Source organism: Hippocampus guttulatus, chromosome 4 (genome assembly GCF_054856545.1).
Source record: "Hippocampus guttulatus isolate MCC_2025c chromosome 4, RoL_Hgut_1.0, whole genome shotgun sequence".
In the NCBI taxonomy this organism is placed as follows: domain Eukaryota; kingdom Metazoa; phylum Chordata; class Actinopteri; order Syngnathiformes; family Syngnathidae; genus Hippocampus; species Hippocampus guttulatus.
The window spans coordinates 25,532,997-25,552,922 of record NC_141264.1 but is presented as its reverse complement, the minus strand read 5'-3'; the positions used below and the strand labels follow the sequence as shown (position 1 = coordinate 25,552,922).

Below are 19,926 nucleotides of genomic sequence, written 5' to 3'. Positions count from 1 at the left end.
CAAAAAGTCTAAATTTTTCCGTGTTGTTTTTTGTTTTCGTCTCATTCTTTTTCGAACTTGCTTTCATTCAAGGTCTTTATTTGTAAGAAAAAAATAACCATGCAAATATCTCATGATAAAATACAATTTAAGTGACAATGATTTCAGAAAGGAAAAATAATATTTAGGTTAAAAAACAAAAGATAATGCAAGTAAGGCTCGTGTATATATCAAAGATATACAAACTCTACATATAGTATTTTATACTATATGCATGACAGGCACAAAGGAGTATATAATGTAGGCGGGTCAGCCTGGTATAACAATTGTATTGAAGTATGCAACAACGTAAAGTGATGTAGTCCAATGTGGAGGGTTTCACTTCTCTGTGAATCAACCATGTTTCGTTCTGAAATGGGATGTAAACCCAGAAACACTTCAAACCGTTCAAACACTATTTGAAAGCTGCTGTCCAGCATCTCCTATAAACGAGCGCTAGTGAAGTGCACTGGCACGGCGGCCTTTGAAACGTGTCGTGATGAGACTTAGGTGGCCGCGAAGGACAAGTACAAGTGCGAGCAGCTAGCATGAGCAGGTGTGTCTATTTTGGCTTTTGACATGTGTCTGGTTATGAAATGGAGGAATGTGAGGGCCCACGCGCATTCACATGCTGCCAGTCGGCGATGAGTGGACAGAGCAGCTGCATGGCCGCTCGGTCTGAGTGAAAAGAAACGCTGTCATCCATGAATAACCACGTTAGCCGACGCATTCCTGGACTGTGCGCCTGACAAGTGGTTCACAAATAGTGCTAATAATAATCAGCGAAGCGGACACTGATCGAAACCTGAACACTTTTATGAACATCTCAGTCACACTTTGTTGGTGAAAACTACGAAGTACTGGAAGGAAAGTGAATGAGTTCCTCCAAACTTGGCACCTGGAAGAAAGACAAAAAACAAAAACTGAGTTAGTGTCACGGGGATTTCTGTAATAGACAAATCCAATCCACGAAAGCATCTATGATAAGAGTGGGGTGTGAGACAAACGCTACGCTAAGGGTGACGTCGGCGCTACCGTCTTGTCCGGCCCCACACTGAGGTTCTGGATCCTGTAGAATTTCACTTGTCCACTCGAATCCCCGACCAGGATGCAATTTGAGTCCCTGGCGAACAGCATGGATGTCAAGTTGAGGCCCCGTGCGGCGGGCTCCACGATGACGGGGTCCAGCCTGAGGGAGTTGCAATCAGTAACAATTTTGACATTCACAACTAGCATACCTGTAGATGTGTGAAGAGGAGTTATCCAATGTAGAAAAAAAACTGAAATAAGGTAAAACTACTCACTCACTGAGAGAAAAATGGAGAGAGAACAGTAAGATAGAAACAAAACATGAATCCGGTAGAAACCTAACACACGATTCAACCAGGCCCGTGAAACGCACTCAAGTAGTAACGCGGCTCAAGTGGACACAAAACTATCGATAGTAACCAACGGAGACTCACAAGGAAGCGTTCAAGTCCCAGATCTCCAGCTGTTCGCTTTTGATGGCGGCAAACACCGAGGGCCAGAGCGGGGACCACTTGGCGGACAGCACGGGACTCTGGATGGAGGTGAAGCCCATCACCGGCGTCAGGCAGCCCTCCTTCCACAGCTGGACGGTCCAGTCGGCGGAGCCACTCAGGAACACGTCGTGGCTGAACGGGGACCATTGGACTTGGTTGACGGGGCACTGCGGAGGCAAGGGGGAAGGAAGGGAGATGTCACGGAAGCATTTGCAATCTGCATCTGCAACGGAGTGTTGAGTAAGGGCCAGTCTTACGAGGTGTTTCTGATAAAGGGCCAGGTAATGATGGTGGTTGGACACGGAGCACTTGTGGATAACACCCTCTGAAGTGCCGGCCAAGTAGATAGTGGGATCCTACGGGCGGGACCGATGAAATCTTGTCATCGGATCACACAACATTACTGCATTAAAACTTCAACTTACGCTAGGGTGAAAATCCAAGCAAAGACCAGGCGTTGCAGTGGAAACCAGAATACCCTCTCTCTTGGTTTTGTTACCTTCCGCCTTCTTGATGCCGTCTTGGATTCTCCTCAGCTCGAGCATGCCTGATGATCGATGTGAAAAAAAAAAACTGTCCTTGAAGGCTGACAAATAGAGATGATGCCTGCAAATCATTTTTTGTCTGTCCGCTGCGCCAAGCTAATTATTGCCACACGGTTACGATCAAACTAAACATAAAACAAAGAGAATTAAACATTGTGTATGTTGAAACAACCACCTACATTTTCCTCATGACCCACTTGCCTAACGCTAACACTCAATGCAAACCACCGCAAACGGGATCACTTATAGCATCCCTGTCGTAGTGTTATGTACAGAACCCAACTGATACTTGAACACAACTCAGACATATATTCTTGATCCTCTGCCAAGAACAAACCAATATGACTGCAGCTTACTGAGTGAGTCGTGAAACTTCTTGAAAAGCGTGTTAATCCATCTATAATGTGGGAGGGGTGAAGTTTTTCTTTTTTAATGTATTTGGTCACATGATGTTGAACATGCGAACAGCAATATCCATATCACCTGAGATGAAGAGAGATTCACTGTATCACAACAATCGGGAGGAATTCAGCTTTGTCTCCTACCGACGCCCTCCAGGCCGTGGCTGCACAGGAGCCACTTGAGGACATGTCCGTCCTCCGACACGGACATGACTGATTCGACCACATCCTCCTCGGAAATCGACATCTCCTGCCTGACCCAGGTGACGTGCCACACGGGATGAACGTGCCTCCTTCTGCAATCTCTTCACGAGACCAAAGAACACGCCATCAGGAATTTAATTCGGGTGATCTATTTTTATACGAAAAGGCCACCCGTGAGGTAGAAGCTGGACGCAGGCGAAAGGCTCGTCGCAACCTCACATGCTGCTGGCGAGGAACGTGCGGCTTTCTCGATCGGACACGCTGAAGATGGCGACCGTGCCGTCGTGCATCCCCACCGCCAACTTGTCGGGGTTGTTGGAGGAGAAATCCAGCGCCGTGATGCCACTGTGACAGTGGTATAGACGCTCTGGCCACTGCACACAGCAGAACGCCTTGGAATCCGTCAACGTGCGCTGAGTGCAATCTTGACAATGTCAATGTCGAAGTTCAAGTAGAAACATGACTCAAGTGGACACGTGATCCTGGAAATGAGTCAGCATTACACACTGGAATATAATCTACATACGCTCAGGTTCTTGATGGACCAGCAGCAGATCAGGCCTTTTCTCCCAGGGCTGAAGTTACCGTAGCCGACGGCCAGCAGATCCTGACAGGGAAAAAAAAAAAAAGCACACACACACACACACACACATATACATGATTACTGTAACTCATAAAAATATTGATCTGAGAAAATCTGCGCCGTAGCTGGCGTATGAACGATGAACCGCAATATCAAGAGTCCAGTGTCACTGTGTTCATATTTTACACTTCATAATGGGCCACATCTTTTCAACGGGAGGCAGGTCTGGACTGCAGCCAGGCCAGTATTTACTACGCAGTCACACAGTTATAACGTGCAGAATGTGGCTTGGAATTGCCTTGCTGGAATAAGCGGGGGGCGCCCTTGTAAATGACATTGCTGGGATTTCAGGACAAACACAACCCACACCCTCACAGATTCTGGGGTTTGAACTTGACGCTGATAACAAGCGGGATAGTCAAGTTTCCATTTTGATTTCCCAAAGCATTCGAAATGTGGACTCATAAGACCATAGCGCACTTTTCCGAATTGCATCACATCCATCTCAGTTGAGCTCTGGCCAAGAGAAGAGAGCCGTGCGTCTGGGTGAAGTCGTTGCATGGCTTTGTTTCTGCATGGTAGAGTTTCAACTGGCTTTTGTAGGTGTAGCAATGAACTCTCTGAACTGACAATGTTTTTCTGACCGACAGACCGTCGAAGACAAAATCCCCCATTTCGTTGCTATAAAACATTGCTCTCAAACCGTTACGCAATTTGCTCAGACGGTAGTTGAACGTTGAAATTGGCGTTTGTACATAAAAGGGTTCCAGATGTCTTTCTTACCGTGTTCTGCTTGTTCCAAGCCATGCAGGTGATGCTCCATCCTTTGGTGAGCTCGCAACTGAAGGTCCAGAGTAGTTCCAGAGAAGGATCTGTCTCTTCCTCCTCCTCCTCCTCCTCCTCTTTTTCCTCTTCCTCCTTTTCCACTTGCTCCTTCTCCTCATCCTTTTTCACCTGCTCCTCCTCTTTTAGCTCCGGGTCCTCATTCCCCATCTCACCCACTTCCTCCTCCTCATCGTCTTCCTCCTCGTCCTCCTTGGTGAGCTTCTCAGAGTCAGGCTTCGTTTCGGCGGGGAGTTCTTAAAACACAGTGGGCTCGTGACTACACTCAAAACAAACATCTCCATTCGTCGGGCCGCTGGAAAACCTGCGCTACCTTTTATCTCGGGGAGGTTTCTATAAGCGGCCAGCCTGGGTTGAAAGATGTTGGCGACGAGGCAACGTTCCATGATCAGCAAGTTGCGCTGGAACATTTCCAACTTGAAGATCACCTGCAGCTCGGGCTCGTCGCTCATATCGCCCCCTTGCATCTTGAACAGGGAGCTACCGGTGCTGGCTGGGCACATGGGAGACAAAGTCAACCGAAGCCTCTTTCACATGAAAAGCAACACGGCACAAAGGCAAACCGCAATTCCGATGAATTTGAGGCGCTGTGTAAAACGTAATCAAACGCAGAATTAACTCATTCACTCCCAAAGACGTTTTTAAACGTCTTTTCAGACTTGGTTCAGAATTGGCTGGTATTGAATGAGTTAAATATTTGCAAACTATTTTCAAACTATATTCAATTGAAGACACTGCAGAGGCAAAATATTTCATGTTCAAAGTGATGAATGTTAGTCTGGGTTGTTTACAAATATTCTCTCATTTTGAATGACTGCAACACATTCCATCCAATCAATTATTTCATCTTTAATTCGTCCCATTGTAGGTTAAGGAAGATCAATGAAGGAAACAAACACTAAATGACAAAATTTTAAAGAAATTCATTTTGTGGGTCACCGACAATGAAAACAAACCAGCGGGAAGCTGTTTTTTTGGGGGGAGGGTTTTGGTAATTACCGGTGCCGACTGTGCTGATACTGCTGAAGCTTCCCAACCGCTTTGGATCTTTGCTAATGTCCACCATGCTTTCCACAGCGTTGGCCTTCTCCGCTTTCGGAGCTTCATTTTGGAACGAGTCGTATATTTCCCAGATGGTGGCGATGGTGCCTGTGTCAAAGGATTCCAACTTGAGCAAGCTGAACAAACAGCGGATCTGTTGTCGATCTTACCTTGATCGTGCATGACAATCTTTTCGCTCTGGACTTTTTTGTGTTTAGCCGCGCCGACGAAGGTCTGCATGGCTCGCTCTACGTATTTGTCGTTGCCCAATCTGTTGTTGCACAGCTCAATATAGAGGATGTTGCTCTCCCTAAAGATACACACATGACGATATAAGCAGTGTTTTGGGACATTTGCTCAGGGCTTCTATTTATTTATCAAGGAGTCGAAGAACATTGCATCCATGTGAAAATGGCAGAAAAATCCCAGGGATCAAAATCTTTCCCTCGATGTGGGGCTGGCCAGAGAGCGACAAGGGGTGGTATCATATTCACGATACTGCTGTCAAACAAAACCTCAAGTAATGTTCGACAGGTGTCCGTCTGAAGTTATTTTTTTTTCCATGTAAGATATAAAATAAAAAGGTCTTTACTGACTTAGTGGCCTGAGCGTTTTCAGCCTCCTCTGACATACAAATGCTGGGCAGATCCAGAAGTATGATGGTGTCTGTCTCAGTCATGTAGATGCTCAACACCTCATCTAAAGGAATCTCCTCCGGAGTCTGTTGACTCACAACTTGTCTCGCTGTCTCTGGGAAGGGAGGAAAGCACGTAACAATATTGGTCCGTTTGCCATCCCATCTAATTGTGAGGAAATAACAACCGAGTGGTTGGCTGGTGTCCAACTTGCTGAAGCCCACGCCACTTTGAGAGGCCAATGAGGCTCTGGTCGAAATGCCGGGCAGGCTGCTGTTCCACCTTGACCTAGAAAGCAAGAAAATACGTTGCACATGGTTAGTGGTTGTAGATTTTTCGTGACACAAATAATTTGTCAATTTCTTTACTACTTTGTGGAATAATGTGATACGTAGTGTTGTTTTTATTTTCTCTCCTGATATAAAGACAACTTACTTCACATAGCACATATCACAACAGCTGCAGCTGTAACAAAGCACTTTACATAGAAGATTGTTACCCGGAAGAGGGCACAATAGAAAACGAGGACGATTTGGAAGTGTCCCATCTGGAGTAGTAATCGTCAAAGAAGGATCGCTGGGGTTTGGCGTGTGGGTCCTTGGGCTCGGGTTCATACAGGGGCCGAGGTGTGGCATCATTGCCATCCTCATCCAGCACCTGCGAAGAGAAAGACACAAGGCACAAAATACACCGCTAGCTGGAGAGAAATGTGCTCCTGTGTGGGTCTCACACACATCGTGACATGTTAGCAACGTTACACTTGGATCTCGTATTATTTTACTTTTTGTCAACTTCTTTTTACACTTGTTTAACAATTGAGAATGTTGATAAAACAAGATGTTCGTTTCAAAAATATATATATTTTTTATTTTCCCAAATAAAATGTGATGTGCATTGTATTTGTTTTGATAATGTATCATCAATAATACATCATTCCCTCAAATAATGTGAGAGCAATTTTTCTGGACCTTGATAGTGAAAGTGTACCTAATGAAGACTAAAGGAGAGAACAATGACGTTACCCTAATGGCTTTCCTCTGAGCTAAGCTTCGACCCATTTTGCTGTCCGAAAGCATCCTGGAGCCTTTTCGGCTATGGAAACCCGTGAAGCTCCCTGTGTATCTCGAACTGTGGAGGACTCGCTGCATCCCCGAAGTGGATCTTTTCATCGCCCGAGAGGAGCTGCAAGTCACAAAGGAACAAAAACGGTAAGGTTGGCATTAGTATTAGCAGCAAGTTTGATTAAGAGTTCAACAGATGGTCAACACTATCATCCATGTACATACGCGGTTAGTGTTGAGCTATTGCGCTTCATCTTTTCGTTTTCTGTTTTTACAATGTAGACCTTCAACCTGGATTTGAGATGTCACGTAAATTTACCCTGAGTGTTTTTATTGCGTTTTTGAAAACGCTTGTTAATCTTGTTACCAAGACAACGAAAGGAGCAGCATTGCGCATGCGTATTAAATGCATTGATAATACGTGTGGGTTCTTTTTTTCTATTGTATTCTATGGAACAAAAAACACTATACTATGATTTTATTCTATTTCGTAAATAAACTAATTCATATAAAACGATAAAATAAAACTTATTGAATATAGTCCAGAACATTCTTTTTTTCCAGCGAGAAACAGTGGACGAGTCACATACCAAAACTGAAATAAAAAAATGACTATTATACGAATGGAATATTTGTCAAATATGTTGTCTTGAGTCCATAGTATATATTAAAGTATCTATACAATTGAATATAATTAAATTGTTTCCTAATGAGGAGACAAAGGTGTATGGTTGATCACCCTGAGTGGTGGAAATGGTATTAGCCTCTCGATTACATTTAATGCATTGGCAGTGTTAATTGTATGCGCCTTAAAAAATGAACTCTTAAATCATCTGGATATGTACATATTATTAAACACATCATTAACCTCTATTTGTGTAATCACATTGTCTTTTATTTTGGGATAAGATTACAAAATTACATCATTAATTTATATATGGGGGGACCGGGTGGTCCAGTGGTTAAAATGGTTTGACCTAAAATTTACGAGGCAATCTAGGGCAAGCACTTCCGGGTTCCTCGCCTCCTTCTGTCACGTGATCTGCGCATCAGAGCCCGCCTCCCCCCCTTTCTCCTCTTGCAATTATCCTCCTCCTCCAAGGGATTACACGGTGCCTGTGCGCCTGTAAGGACCGTGGAACAGCTTCTATACTCGCAACAAAAATCTCGGTCGCTTCGGCGGGAAGTCGGAGACACTGTAACGCCAGCACCATGTCCGCCAGCTCGGCCTTCAACGACGAGAAAGGGGGCTCCTCCAGCGTCGGGGAGCCCGAATATGGCCACGATCCGGCGAGTGGCGGGATTTTCTCCTCGGACTATAAAAGGTACACCTGCGCTCGCTTCGGAGCCAAATGTTCACATTCACGTCCATTTTGAGCGTTATATCCATTTCAACATCTGGCCTGAATCGAGCTAGCTCCAATCGAATGCCCTCCACCATCTCCGTATTAGCTGTATGCGATTGGTTGGTGGTCGTGGTTTGGTTCGCTCGAACGTTCTCCCTGCGGTAATGTGAGCTGATTCAAAATTCAAGCTAAAAAATATAACAACAAGAAGAAAGTAGCTTGAATTCGTTTACCATTAAATGGACATTGTAAATGGTGATATGAAACGTAATAAAAGTCCGTTTTAAAAGGATCCCCGCCAGGCCTCAACTCCATTTTATTCAGCACCATCGCTACTGGACAGCAACCCCCTCGCCCCCTCCCCCCCTTTTCCGAAACACTCATTCAGTGAACCCGCGCATATTCACGGATTGCCATTCGCGATCTTTTTAGGGCAACGCATCCTTCATTGGACGCATCCACAACCGGCGCGTTAGAGGTCGACGCATTGTTTTGATTTGTTCCAGTACATATCGGGTTTTTGAACAAATAATTTAAATAAAAAGTGTCGAAACATGGTGAATTACGAAGGTATTTGGCTGCAGTGGTGGAGGTAAACTTTTATCCTAATGGGGGTAGGGTGGGGGCATGGAGTGGCCAAGGCTATCTCATGGAGTCCACAATGCAATAACTTATCAAGTAAGGAAAAAAAACGAAACAAAACCAAAACAAAACCGTTACCGAGTTGCATTTTACACATGTAGCTGTACTAAATAAATAGTGATGAAATACCGGGAATTGTAATGACACTGCTCATCCCAGCTTCGTGTTGGATGGTTGCATGGTGGATTAGTGTTTAGCAAGGTTGGGGTTGCAGGTTCAAGGCGCTGGTCTTCCTTTTTAAAGTTAGTGTTGTTTTTGTCCTTGCTTGTGTGACCTTTTAGCGGTGGTTTCATCCCAAGTTCCAAAAACATGCATGTCGTGTCCAGTGAATGTTCGTAATCGTCCACGTGTGGGTGTGTGAGTGCAAATTGGATGGATGGATGAAGCCGTGTCACTTTTCATTCCTACCAGTAGAGGAAGCACATTCCTTGTTGAGGTCAGAACTTGGGTTTGTGAAATCTGACCTTTGTCTGTTTGAGTACCGGTTGCTATTATTTTTATCTGTGGTTGCAGTTGTCCTGTCGATTTGTGGTACAATCCCCAATTCAAGTGAAGTTGGGACCTCATTTTAAAAAAACCCTATTGCAACTATTCACTCATTTGGCATTGAGTGGCTGCAGCACATTCCCAAAGGAGTGGGACAGGTGCAGGTTTACCACTGCGTTGCCTCACTTTTCCATTCAAAAAGTGTTGTTTTGATTCTCCACCTTTTTGTACTGGTTTTCCATACAGATTCATGACAACTTTGGAAATTTATGTGCTGTTGACCAAGCTTTCGGGTATTTGGGAGTGTTTCCCAATACAGTCAAAGACAATTTGTTAGGCATTCACTGGTCCATCTCATTGTGTGATCTGTAGGAAGGTATTGTATTTATGGGTTTTGTTCAACCCTTTCGTTTAACATTGACAGCGGTACATTGACAGCGGTGTATTTTGGTTGTGCAGACGTGAGAAGCTTGTCCCTCTGCTGTTTTCACCCGAAGATGATGCTCTATAGAACACCAAGCATAACGTTTGTTATCAGTTGATTTCTGAAAATGTGTCTGTGAGTGAGCTGTTGTGAATTTCGGTGAATTGTGACATCAGCAAGTTTCTATTGTCCAGGACTTGGCAGCGACTCTGGGCAAAGATCTGCCGCTTTCAAGCACTCAAAGTCACGTGTGGCGTGTTACGTGAAGATGCCGACCCCACTGCCTCTCGCATGCACCTTTTGTTGTTGAATAACGCGGTCAGTTGCTATTCACTTTCCTTGATTTATCAACGGGATCATCGCTAAGGTGATTCAGTGTGCTAGTATATATTCAAGAGGTGCAGACCTAATTAAAATGCCTGAAAAATGAATCGTGTCTCCTTTGAAAATTAAGCTTGCAGCTGAAGCCGACTGAGCTTTGGCACATCATCACAGCAGGACTCCTTTAAACCCTGTTTGCGGGGGGCGGGGGGGGGGGGGGGGGAGACTGCCGAGAACGCTGCTGAGTCATGTTAGATGAAGAAAACACCAGGTTTAAAAAAAGCTGCCATGGTTATAATGAGTGAGGGGATTCGCGATCAAAAAAAGCTGTTGCGGGAGGCAGACCTGAAGGTAGCGACGTGTTATCATGAGCGCGCTTCTGCATTTGGGGCGCGTGTGCGCTTGTGTGTGCAATGACTGAGCGACAGGGAGAGGCCGGCTCTGCAACAGTGAGCACGTGAACAGCGGGGAGGGGTCGCCGTGAACTCCACGCCCCTCTGTGACGAGCATCCTTTTTACAGAACGGCTGATGGCAGCTTGGCCAGACGCAGCGGCAACAGCGGCAGGAGTAGGCGCAGGAGCAGGAATGAAAAAGATCCCCTGGCAATCAGATTCGGATTACCGTGTCCCCGTCGCCACGGAGATGTCTTTTTTGCTTTGCAGGAAGTGGAGCACTTCTGGAGAATCTTGTTGCATCATCCCCGCGTGAGATGTCCACATTGGACTAGAAAATTGTACTTGTGACATTTAAGCTGTTTTGGAAACAACACAAGAGGAGCTACCGGCCTTTCTTGCTTCAGCGCTTTAACGGGGGGCGGGGGGGTTGCCAAGTTTTTGTGGGAAAAATAAATAAAAAAACAGAAGATGACCGCCATGCAGAAGCTACTGCAGCTGCCCGTAAGCGCGGTAAACATGGTGAAGACGGTGCAGAGTCAGGTGCAGGGCCATGAGGAGGACAAGAGCCCCGTGCTCACCCCCGATGGCGGGCAGCAGACCTGGTACAGCGCCCTGAGGTCCGACGAGTTGCGCCACCTCCGCTCAGGGAGCAGCAGCGGAGGAGGAGGAGGAGGAGGAGGTGGTGGCGATGGAGGAAGAGATCAGGAGGAACGAGCAGCACTGGAGGAAGGTGGCGGCGGTAACGGGAGTTCACAAAGTCAACCTTTGCGGTAGGGTGGTCGCCACAATCTCAAATGTGCTGGACTATCAATGAGCTTCAAACCTAGGAAGTGGGATAGACCTGTGGATAAATTTGGTCATCAATTAGATCTCGATTAATCGATTGTTAGGCTGCTTAAATTAGAGAATGACTACAAGGCTCTCAATATTTTTTTTCTTTGCGGACCAATCTTGCAAATCGATGGCTTCTTTTGAGGAGCAACTTACTAATTTGATAGTGTTTTTTTTTAGGGGGGGTTGCGGAGGGGGAGGGTGTTGCCAGCTATTTTGCTGTCGCAATTTGCATGTTCTCAGTCAGACTTCTGGGAAAAGTGGACTCCATCATCCAAGCACTTAATTGTGGTGTTAAATACACTAGCTGTGCCAGTTTTAGGTTAGCTTAGCATTTAGCATGTCGTTTCAATCTTTTCTCGTCATCCCTTCCTGATTCTGATACTCAGAAATGCAGCTCATTCGCCGCCATACAGGCAATAAACACACTCCCTTCGGAGCGACTCCTTAGTGTGTTTAGGCGCATTTTATTTAGTTATTTTTAGATGCTTCTGCTCACAAGTTATGATATTTTGGGCAGACAGGAGCTGCTCGGTTCATTAACAACGCGCCCAACTGATCTGTTAGCTTGTTCGTCCCGCATAATAGCCATAACACAATAAGCAAAACAATGCAAGCGAGGTGTCTCAAGCCTAATTTGAGTATTTTGTAAATTTAGAAACTTTGAATGTTTCATCTGGGTCATGCAAATACATATTTGCAGTTTTTCTGTGGGGAAAAAAGAGTCACAATGTTGTCCTACTGTCGTGCAAACGTTCCAGGTGGAGAGTGCCTTTTTCAGGTAACCAGAGACCCAGCATGCTGCCTTGGTTAAATAATTCAGACCTGTTGGTAGATCCAGAATTCAAGAGGCAAGAAGTTGGTGTCAAATTATTTCCAGCGCTTTGGGAAGAAGAAGCCCAACCTCAGTGTAATTTTCTTTCCTATAGTGAGATTGATATGAGCATAACATGTTCTGTAACGATGGCCCCAAAAATTCAACAGTTTTCTTAAATACTGCTGTGGGATGGCAGTCCACTCGTCAAACAGGAGTTCATGCAAGAGAGCCATCGCGGCTGCGCAGATACCTCCAAATCAAACGGAACACCTGAGCCGATTTCAGTCTTTCGACTTCTAAGTTTCTAACAGAACTCAATTTCCTCATTTTGAAATGTGGATTTTCATCCCAGACTGTGAATGGAGATTTTCAGTTACCACTGGTTGCAGAATCCCTTGTCAGAATCTCGCCGCATTACCTTTCATGGCCACTTGGAGTCGGACTGATTTAGACCCATTGACTTTACTACTCTGCATTGATTTCTCAAGGTGGGTGTTGACAAAGCATGGTCTGATGACCGGTAATGAGCTGAGGGGATAGAGCAGAATATGTTTGGCTGCATGCGGAGTTGAGTAAGCAAGCCCCTTCTTTGAAGTTAATTGGGGCGAGTTCTTTTTGTACTGAGCAGAGAGGGGAGGGGTGAGCGTTTGAGCAGTTACGCACAGGAGGAGGAGGGAGGGAGCACGACCAGAGTCAATGCAAAAATATTTGTAACGGATCTGTTCTAAAAATAGCTTACCTGTGATGGAACACTATGATTTAGTATGAACTGAAACAGAAGAAGAATGTTAACATTTATTTACGCATTTCTTAATGTGTTCGATCCCTGTGGAGTTCTCATCTTTCCAACGATGTCCTGTCAGGATCTCTGGAAATTCCTTTCTTTCATCCAATGTAGGAGATGCCGCCCCACACCAACCTGGTCACGCATTGCTGTGAGATGGCATGGCCACCCCTTGTGTAGTTTGGCACCACGCTCTGCCAGATGACCCCTGGTTACACAATTTCATGTCCATATGAGTCTACGCGGTTTCCTTCAATGATGACAAGCCTCATTTTTCCAGTGATGGAAATGTCGCACTACAACATCACCGGGCCTCCACTGCAACGTGATGCTCAATTGATGCAATAATCAGCAATGCAATCGCCCCGTCCTCTCCAGCCGGTCTTTTTGGGTGTGAAAATTCGTATGTGAGCCAGCAGCTTTCCTTTGAATAAGAACCTGTTCATCCGTACCAGTCAACAACTATACAAATCCCAATCATGGTTGTAAGTTAATTAGTAGGCGCCATTATACAAATGAGCTTTCGCTGTTTGGGCGGTTGTGATGGTCATATTTTCCATCCCCGGATGCCTGCATTTGAAATTCATTTTGCTGCGCATATGGTTACCGTGGAAACTGCTCTGCTATGAATGAGCCTTGTACAGATTTTTGTACAATTTGCACCTGAACACCGTAATTAATGTCTGAATTTTCTTGACATGTCTATCGTGATATGATCGAGTGTCCGGGAAAGTCACTGGAAAGAACCTGTAGCCCAAAATACTCGAGGAAATCTGCCATTTTGGTTTCAAGTGGCCATTTTCAGGGTTCCTTCAAAGATGGACTAGTCTGAGAGATTTGGTCTGATTGCGATCAATTTCAAATCAATTACCGTGGTGCCTTGATGTACGAGACACCTGACTCGTGAGTTTTGGATTTACGCGCCATCGTTGAAAAAGAAGCTTCAAGTCGTTTGATGCCACTCTCAGACACTTGATCTTTACTGTCAACCTAAAAATCAAACAAAGAGAACGTTACGTGTCTTTTAATACAACCAAACATTGTCTTCAGAATGGCTAGCTTAATGCTAACATATAATTGAAAATGCCACTTGCATGCTAACAGTTAGCATAGCATCAATAGTTGTCGTTTTAGAACCCTTCAAGCTATTAAAGGATATTTCAACACAAACAAGTAGACAGTATAATAAAGTTCACAGGCAGATATTTATCGTTTGCAAAAAAAAAAAAGAATACAAAAGCTTCCTTAGTTGTGAAACTCTTCTTTATGGGTGCTATATCAATATTATTGGAACATTATGCAGTTTGGGTATTAACACTGGCGTTAAATAAAGGAAATTAACGCAACTTCATGATTTGAATAAAAGGTATTGCATTTTAAATGAAATCAAAATGGTATCAATAATAAGATTACATGCAAATAATAATGATAACATAATAATAATGCATCCAATTTATATGTATTTGTTTTTCAATTTAAAAAATACGTTTCAGCACAGTTGGGGCATTGAATTACTTCTTTCAGTCGCAAACGTTGAGAATCACCACCACCAGACAAATAAGCGACACTAAATTGTGAGCAATTAGATTTTCTGTCATCGCGTGTGGCGACGAAGCTTGATGGCTCGCCATAAAACACAAAACGTTCATAATTCAGCGCTAGAAAGTCAGAGCTTGGGCAAACGCCTCGCGTGCGACCGAGGTGCCGCTCTCAAGAGATTCATCGCTTTGTGGCAAGAGGTAATAACGCTTTGCACTCAGGCTGAGTCTTCCATCCAAACTGCGCGGTTTTCTTCCCTCGCAGACATGACGACCTGAAGGAGATGCTGGACAGCAACAAAGACTCTCTGAAGCTGGAGGCCATGAAACGCATCGTGGCAGTGAGTAATCATTTCTCTTTGTGGGATTTCACGAAAAACAAAGCTTGCTCTTTCAACGGGCACGGGAAAACGAGCTGTTTGCTTTGCCGCAGTTAATGTCCCGAAACTTTTAAGACACTCACTGGAAGCGTTTTAGAGCATAAACTGCGGCGGCAAAGATACGGTCGGCTGTTAAATATTCATCACGCTGCCGCGATCTGCTCGGTCCGTATCCCCGCTGGAGAGAGTTTGTGCAAAGCTTGAGAGTGAAGCGATACGCCGTCAAAGTCCACATTCCCTGCGTGTGAAATCCTGACTCGGTGCTTTTGTGTTGCCCCACAGATGATCGCTCGAGGTAAAAACGCATCAGACCTCTTCCCTGCAGTGGTGAAAAATGTGGCTTGTAAAAATATCGAGGTATGCATCATCCGCTCCTCCTCCTCTGTGGAATTCTTTGCACCAGCTTTGTGCATTAGCATATTTTGCACAGCCTCTTGGTTGGAAATTGCACTTTTCTTCACCTCGCCGTGCCTTTCATCAGCGTGTTGCTTTTGGCCTGGCTTTGCAATGAAAATAATTGCATTTTCTTTTGTCTCCCTTTCTGCTCGCAGGTGAAGAAGCTGGTCTACGTTTACCTCGTGCGCTACGCTGAAGAGCAGCAAGACCTCGCCCTGCTCTCCATCTCCACCTTCCAGCGAGGCTTGAAGGTACAAAACAGGAGGTGGTGCTATTGTTTGTCCATTTATTTGTTTGTAGACCAGTTTCTGTTTTTTTTAAGGATGGCAGGTAGTGCCAATATGATTTTTTGTGTGGATTGTCAAAGTTGTTCTAAACAAAAACTAAATGTGACCAAAATGAAGATTTTAATTCCTGTATTGTCACTCTAATGGTAAAAGAAATACATGAGGGATTTGTCAATGGGAGCTTCGACGAAGGCTGAAGTGACAGCTGAAACTGTTAGCTCAGTAAGGGATTTTCTTTTCACCCAAAAAGAAAAAAAAAAAAAGGATTTTAGCTAATAAGAAGACAAGATGAACATCATAATGCTTGCCTATTTGGTGTTGCTGTCCCCTACCAGATGGCCGCCAGACAATGACTCGATGACCCTCGGGGACGCTACGCTTGCGCACCATCACCCACATGACTCTGTGCTTTCGTAGGATCCCAACCAACTGATCAGAGCCAGCGCGCTGCGAGTTCTGTCCAGCATCCGAGTCACCATCATCGTTCCCATCATGATGTTGGCCATTAAAGAGGCTGCTTCGGACATGTCTCCGTACGTCCGGAAAACTGCTGCCCACGCCATTCCTAAGCTCTACAGGTGCGCTTCCTCGTGATGGGCCTATTTTAGTTTCCTGCTCTGGCAGGAAAATCCGTACGCTTGAGTCCAAATTGTGTCTGCCATTGATCCTTGTGAATCCTCAGTCTGGATCCAGAACAGAAGGACCAGCTGATTGAAGTCATCGAGAAGCTCCTCGCTGACAAAACCACTGTGAGTGTTTGTGGTTTCTTTTTTCTTCCCCACTTCATATTTTCTACTCACAAATTGACCCAGCAAAACAAAACGAACACCAATTAGCGACTGAGCAGCTTCCCTTAGCCATCCCCTTTCACTTAGAGATCATGGCAATTTGTTGCAACTAAAAATTATTCGCAGTTTCACTATCCTACTCCCAGCAAATAGTCGGCTTTCACCGTACCCTGTTTCACTGTACCCCGGCTTCACAGCTGGTGGCAGGCAGCGTGGTCATGGCCTTCGAGGAGGTGTGCCCGGAGCGGATCGACTTGATCCACAAGAACTACAGGAAACTTTGCAACCTCCTGATCGACGTGGAGGAGTGGGGCCAAGTGGTCATCATCAACATGCTGACGCGCTACGCCAGGACACAGTTCCTCAACCCCAACATCAATGTGAGTTCAGTCAATCACAATTCGCGCTGCTGCTGTAACTGAACTCTCTTTATTTATTGGCGTGTGATGAGTAGGAGTCGTGTAACTATTTTACTTGGAGATGCTTTCTTTGCATTTTTACAAATCTAGAGAAGCTTTATGTACAACCAGTGTAGTCACGCTACACAAGCTCGGTCAAATTTTAATTTTAGAATATGCCGCAGGTTGCAAAATACCCAGAATGCAGTCGTCCCAGATGAATATACGAAACTGTAATTGTGTGTGTGTGTGGGGGAGGGGGGGTCATGAAAAGAATTTAATTTTAATTTAAATTGTCCCCGGCTGAAACCAACCTTCATCAGTTTTCTCTCTTCCATTTTTCTTCCACATAGGAGTCCCTACTGGAGGAGGGCGGGAGCGGCGACAAGGCCTTCTACGGCTCCGATGGCAACGACGAAGACGAGGAGGACAAGGAGAAGAAGGCCGAGGCCGCCGCCCTGGCCAAGCGGAAACCTTACGTGATGGATCCCGACCACCGGCTGCTGCTGAGGAACACTAAGCCACTCCTGCAGAGTCGCAACGCAGCTGTTAGTAAAGAGATCTTATGTCAAATTTTTAGCTCGCAACATGTTTGGTGGCCATTCTTTGTGGCATATTTCCACTTTTTCTTTTTTTCTTCTAACATTTTACATTAAATATTGCTGACCTTCTAACAAGAAAACAGCTCGCACAAATCCATCCATCAAATCATCCATCCATTTTCGAATCCGCTTACCCTCACGAGGGCCGCGGGAATGCCGAAGCCTAACGAGCAGTCTTCGATCAGTAGGCGGGGGACACCCTGAACTGGTTGCCAGCCAATCGCAGGTGCCCAAATTCAATGGAAATAAATTGACCACCTTCTCCAACTGTTCCAGCAACTCAAAAAAAAAGTAATGAGTTCAATTCCGGAATAGTTTTCACATTGTGTTGAGTAAGACAAGAAAGGAGCCCAATTGTGGTAACAATTTATTGATTTTTATTTCTCTGATTAAATCATGACCGGCAGACCACAATAGTTTTTTTTTTTTTTTTTTTTTTTAAGATGCTCGAGTGTTCCATTTGCATTTCTCTACTACAGGTGGTGATGGCCGTGGCTCAGCTCTACTTCCATCTCGCTCCCAAAGCGGAGGTCGGCGTGATCGCCAAGGCTCTGGTGCGTCTTCTGCGGAGTCACAGGTGAGCTCGAACACGTTTGACACCAGCACGATTTCTCTTTTTCTCCACCTTTCAACCCGTGTTGGCTTTTATTCCAGTGAAGTCCAGTATGTTGTTCTTCAAAACGTGGCCACTATGACCATTAAAAGAAGGGTGAGTCACGCACAGACAATTTGTATGTCTGCTTATGAATGAATGTGAAAATTGCAATCTCTCTCCCTGTGTTCTTTCTCGAAGGGGATGTTTGAACCTTACCTGAAGAGTTTCTACATCCGCTCCACAGACCCGACGCAGATAAAAATCCTGAAGGTAATTTTTTGCATTCATATATTTTTTTTAACCTTCAAAAGTTGCTCATGTATGCGAGCATTTGCCACGCAACTGCTATATTCTTTTTTTTTTTTTTTTGCAGCTGGAGGTTCTCACCAATCTTGCCAATGAGACAAACATCTCCACGATTCTTCGAGAGTTTCAGGTACAAACTTTTTAACCCATTTGAAAAGCTCAACATCAACAACAACAAAAAAGCGCGAGTGTTTTTCTTGCCCTCGGCCCCTGGCAGACATACATCAAAAGCGTGGATAAAGACTTTGTGGCCGCCACCATCCAAGCCATCGGCCGCTGCGCCACCAACATCGGAGAAGTGCGGGACACGTGTCTGAACGGCCTGGTGCAGCTGCTCTCCAACAGAGACGGTGAGTACAGTACGTTGAACCCCGACGTGCACGTAAACGCTAAAGTGCCCGAGTTGCCACGGCAACAGCGAGTAGCGCCTTATCGACGTGTGTCTCGCCTCGGCAGAGTTGGTGGTGGCTGAGTCGGTGGTGGTGATCAAGAAGCTGCTGCAGATGCAGCCCGAGAAGCACAGCGACATCATCAAACACATGGCCAAACTGACGGACAACATCCAGGTGCCGATGGCGCGGGCCAGCATCCTGTGGCTGATCGGGGAATACTGCGAGCACGTGCCTAAGATTGCCCCGGATGTCCTGAGGAAGATGGCCAAGTCCTTCACCAACGAGGAGGACATTGTCAAGCTGCAGATACTCAACCTGGCCGCCAAGCTCTACCTCACCAACTCCAAACAGGTACAGTAACTACCACAGGGATTAAAAGGTGAATACACTGGAATGTCCCTGAGGTTACGTGGTTTGAATCTTAGTGTCGTTTAAATATGAATTGTGGCCGGTGGGTCCCAACCAGTGTGCCGTGGCACATTAAAACATCGTCAGGTGTGCCACGCATTTCACTTCATTGGTCCCAAAATTAGAAGGGATGCTGGATACTGTGTCTGCACTCGTAGAAAAGCAATCGAGACCACACACATTTTTAGAAAACGTGATATTCTCTCGACACGATCATGAATTTCTTTTTACTAACTTTGTTTTGGAACGAGCCCACACATCAATATTTCTATGGCTTGTTTTCGATCCACCAGGCGCACTTCTTCATCTCTTATCTTTTTACTTCTTACAAATAGTGCCCCCTGGTGTTCAGACTGGGACACCAAATATTACAACAGACAACATTTCGGTAAAAGGATCGTGGGCAGAATATGCAGTTGGATGTTAAAGTGGGTCATAAGTTGCTACTCTAAAAAAGTGTTAAGTTTGAGTCAAAGTCTATATTTTTCTATATTTATCAACAATATTTGGTTGCAAGATGATCAAGTATCGGTACGCAGAAGGCACATAATTAACCTGTGTATCCACATTTCATGACACGTTTTTGGTTGTTTTGCCTTTTTTTTTTCTCATGTGAAATATGTGTCTTGGCTCCATAACACTGATATAGACAATTACAGTCTAGACATTTAGCCTCTTCACCTCATGCCTGCCTGCCACAGACCAAACTGTTGACGCAGTATGTCCTCAACCTGGCCAAGTACGACCAGAACTACGACATCCGCGATCGGGCGCGCTTCATCCGCCAGCTCATCGTGCCCACCGAGAAGAGCGGAGCCCTCAGCAAATACGCCAAGAAACTCTTCCTGGCCCTCAAGCCTGCGCCTGTCCTGGAATCTCCGTTTAAAGGTACAGGGGCAGGTCAAGAGCAGCAAGGGTGAAGACGCTTTCTATTT

The 19,926-nt window shown here is 45.2% G+C and overlaps 2 protein-coding genes across 11 annotated transcripts in view; one reads left to right on the top strand and one right to left on the bottom strand.

The window, feature by feature from the left end:
* Positions 1–107: 107 nt before the first annotated feature.
* Positions 108–7,218, bottom strand: dnai4 (dynein axonemal intermediate chain 4). 2 transcript variants are annotated; one of them, XM_086109272.1, is made up of 17 exons: positions 7,080–7,218; positions 6,816–6,975; positions 6,293–6,450; positions 5,981–6,081; positions 5,755–5,908; positions 5,329–5,468; positions 5,117–5,266; positions 4,431–4,610; positions 4,058–4,353; positions 3,218–3,298; positions 2,911–3,065; positions 2,632–2,792; positions 1,967–2,088; positions 1,799–1,897; positions 1,482–1,708; positions 1,054–1,207; positions 108–916 (listed from the first exon to the last, which is right to left on the bottom strand). In XM_086109272.1, exons 1-17 carry the CDS (start codon positions 7,106–7,108, stop codon positions 869–871), a joined length of 2,415 nt encoding a protein of 804 aa, XP_085965398.1. In that variant the 5' UTR covers positions 7,109–7,218; the 3' UTR covers positions 108–868. The 2 variants fall into 2 exon arrangements, with proteins under 2 accessions (XP_085965398.1, XP_085965397.1); XM_086109271.1 differs by having other exon boundaries at positions 5,755–6,081.
* A 684-nt stretch (positions 7,219–7,902) lies between these two features.
* Positions 7,903–19,926, top strand: part of ap3b2 (adaptor related protein complex 3 subunit beta 2) — a 23,711-nt gene continuing 11,687 nt past the window's right edge. For 5 of the 9 annotated variants that reach the window (XM_086108925.1, XM_086108923.1, XM_086108921.1 and 2 more), the window contains exons 1-15: positions 7,903–8,179; positions 14,705–14,780; positions 15,102–15,176; positions 15,371–15,466; positions 15,920–16,080; positions 16,185–16,251; positions 16,488–16,670; positions 17,042–17,236; positions 17,770–17,867; positions 17,945–17,999; positions 18,084–18,155; positions 18,259–18,321; positions 18,409–18,541; positions 18,648–18,934; positions 19,693–19,879. In XM_086108925.1, coding sequence (XP_085965051.1) covers positions 8,067–8,179; positions 14,705–14,780; positions 15,102–15,176; positions 15,371–15,466; positions 15,920–16,080; positions 16,185–16,251; positions 16,488–16,670; positions 17,042–17,236; positions 17,770–17,867; positions 17,945–17,999; positions 18,084–18,155; positions 18,259–18,321; positions 18,409–18,541; positions 18,648–18,934; positions 19,693–19,879 — 1,861 coding nt within the window. In that variant the 5' untranslated portion in view covers positions 7,903–8,066. Of the gene's footprint in view, positions 8,180–10,914; positions 11,240–14,704; positions 14,781–15,101; positions 15,177–15,370; positions 15,467–15,919; positions 16,081–16,184; positions 16,252–16,487; positions 16,671–17,041; positions 17,237–17,769; positions 17,868–17,944; positions 18,000–18,083; positions 18,156–18,258; positions 18,322–18,408; positions 18,542–18,647; positions 18,935–19,692; positions 19,880–19,926 lie in introns of those variants that run through there. The other 4 variants (XM_086108920.1, XM_086108918.1, XM_086108917.1 and 1 more) reach the window with 1 other exon arrangement.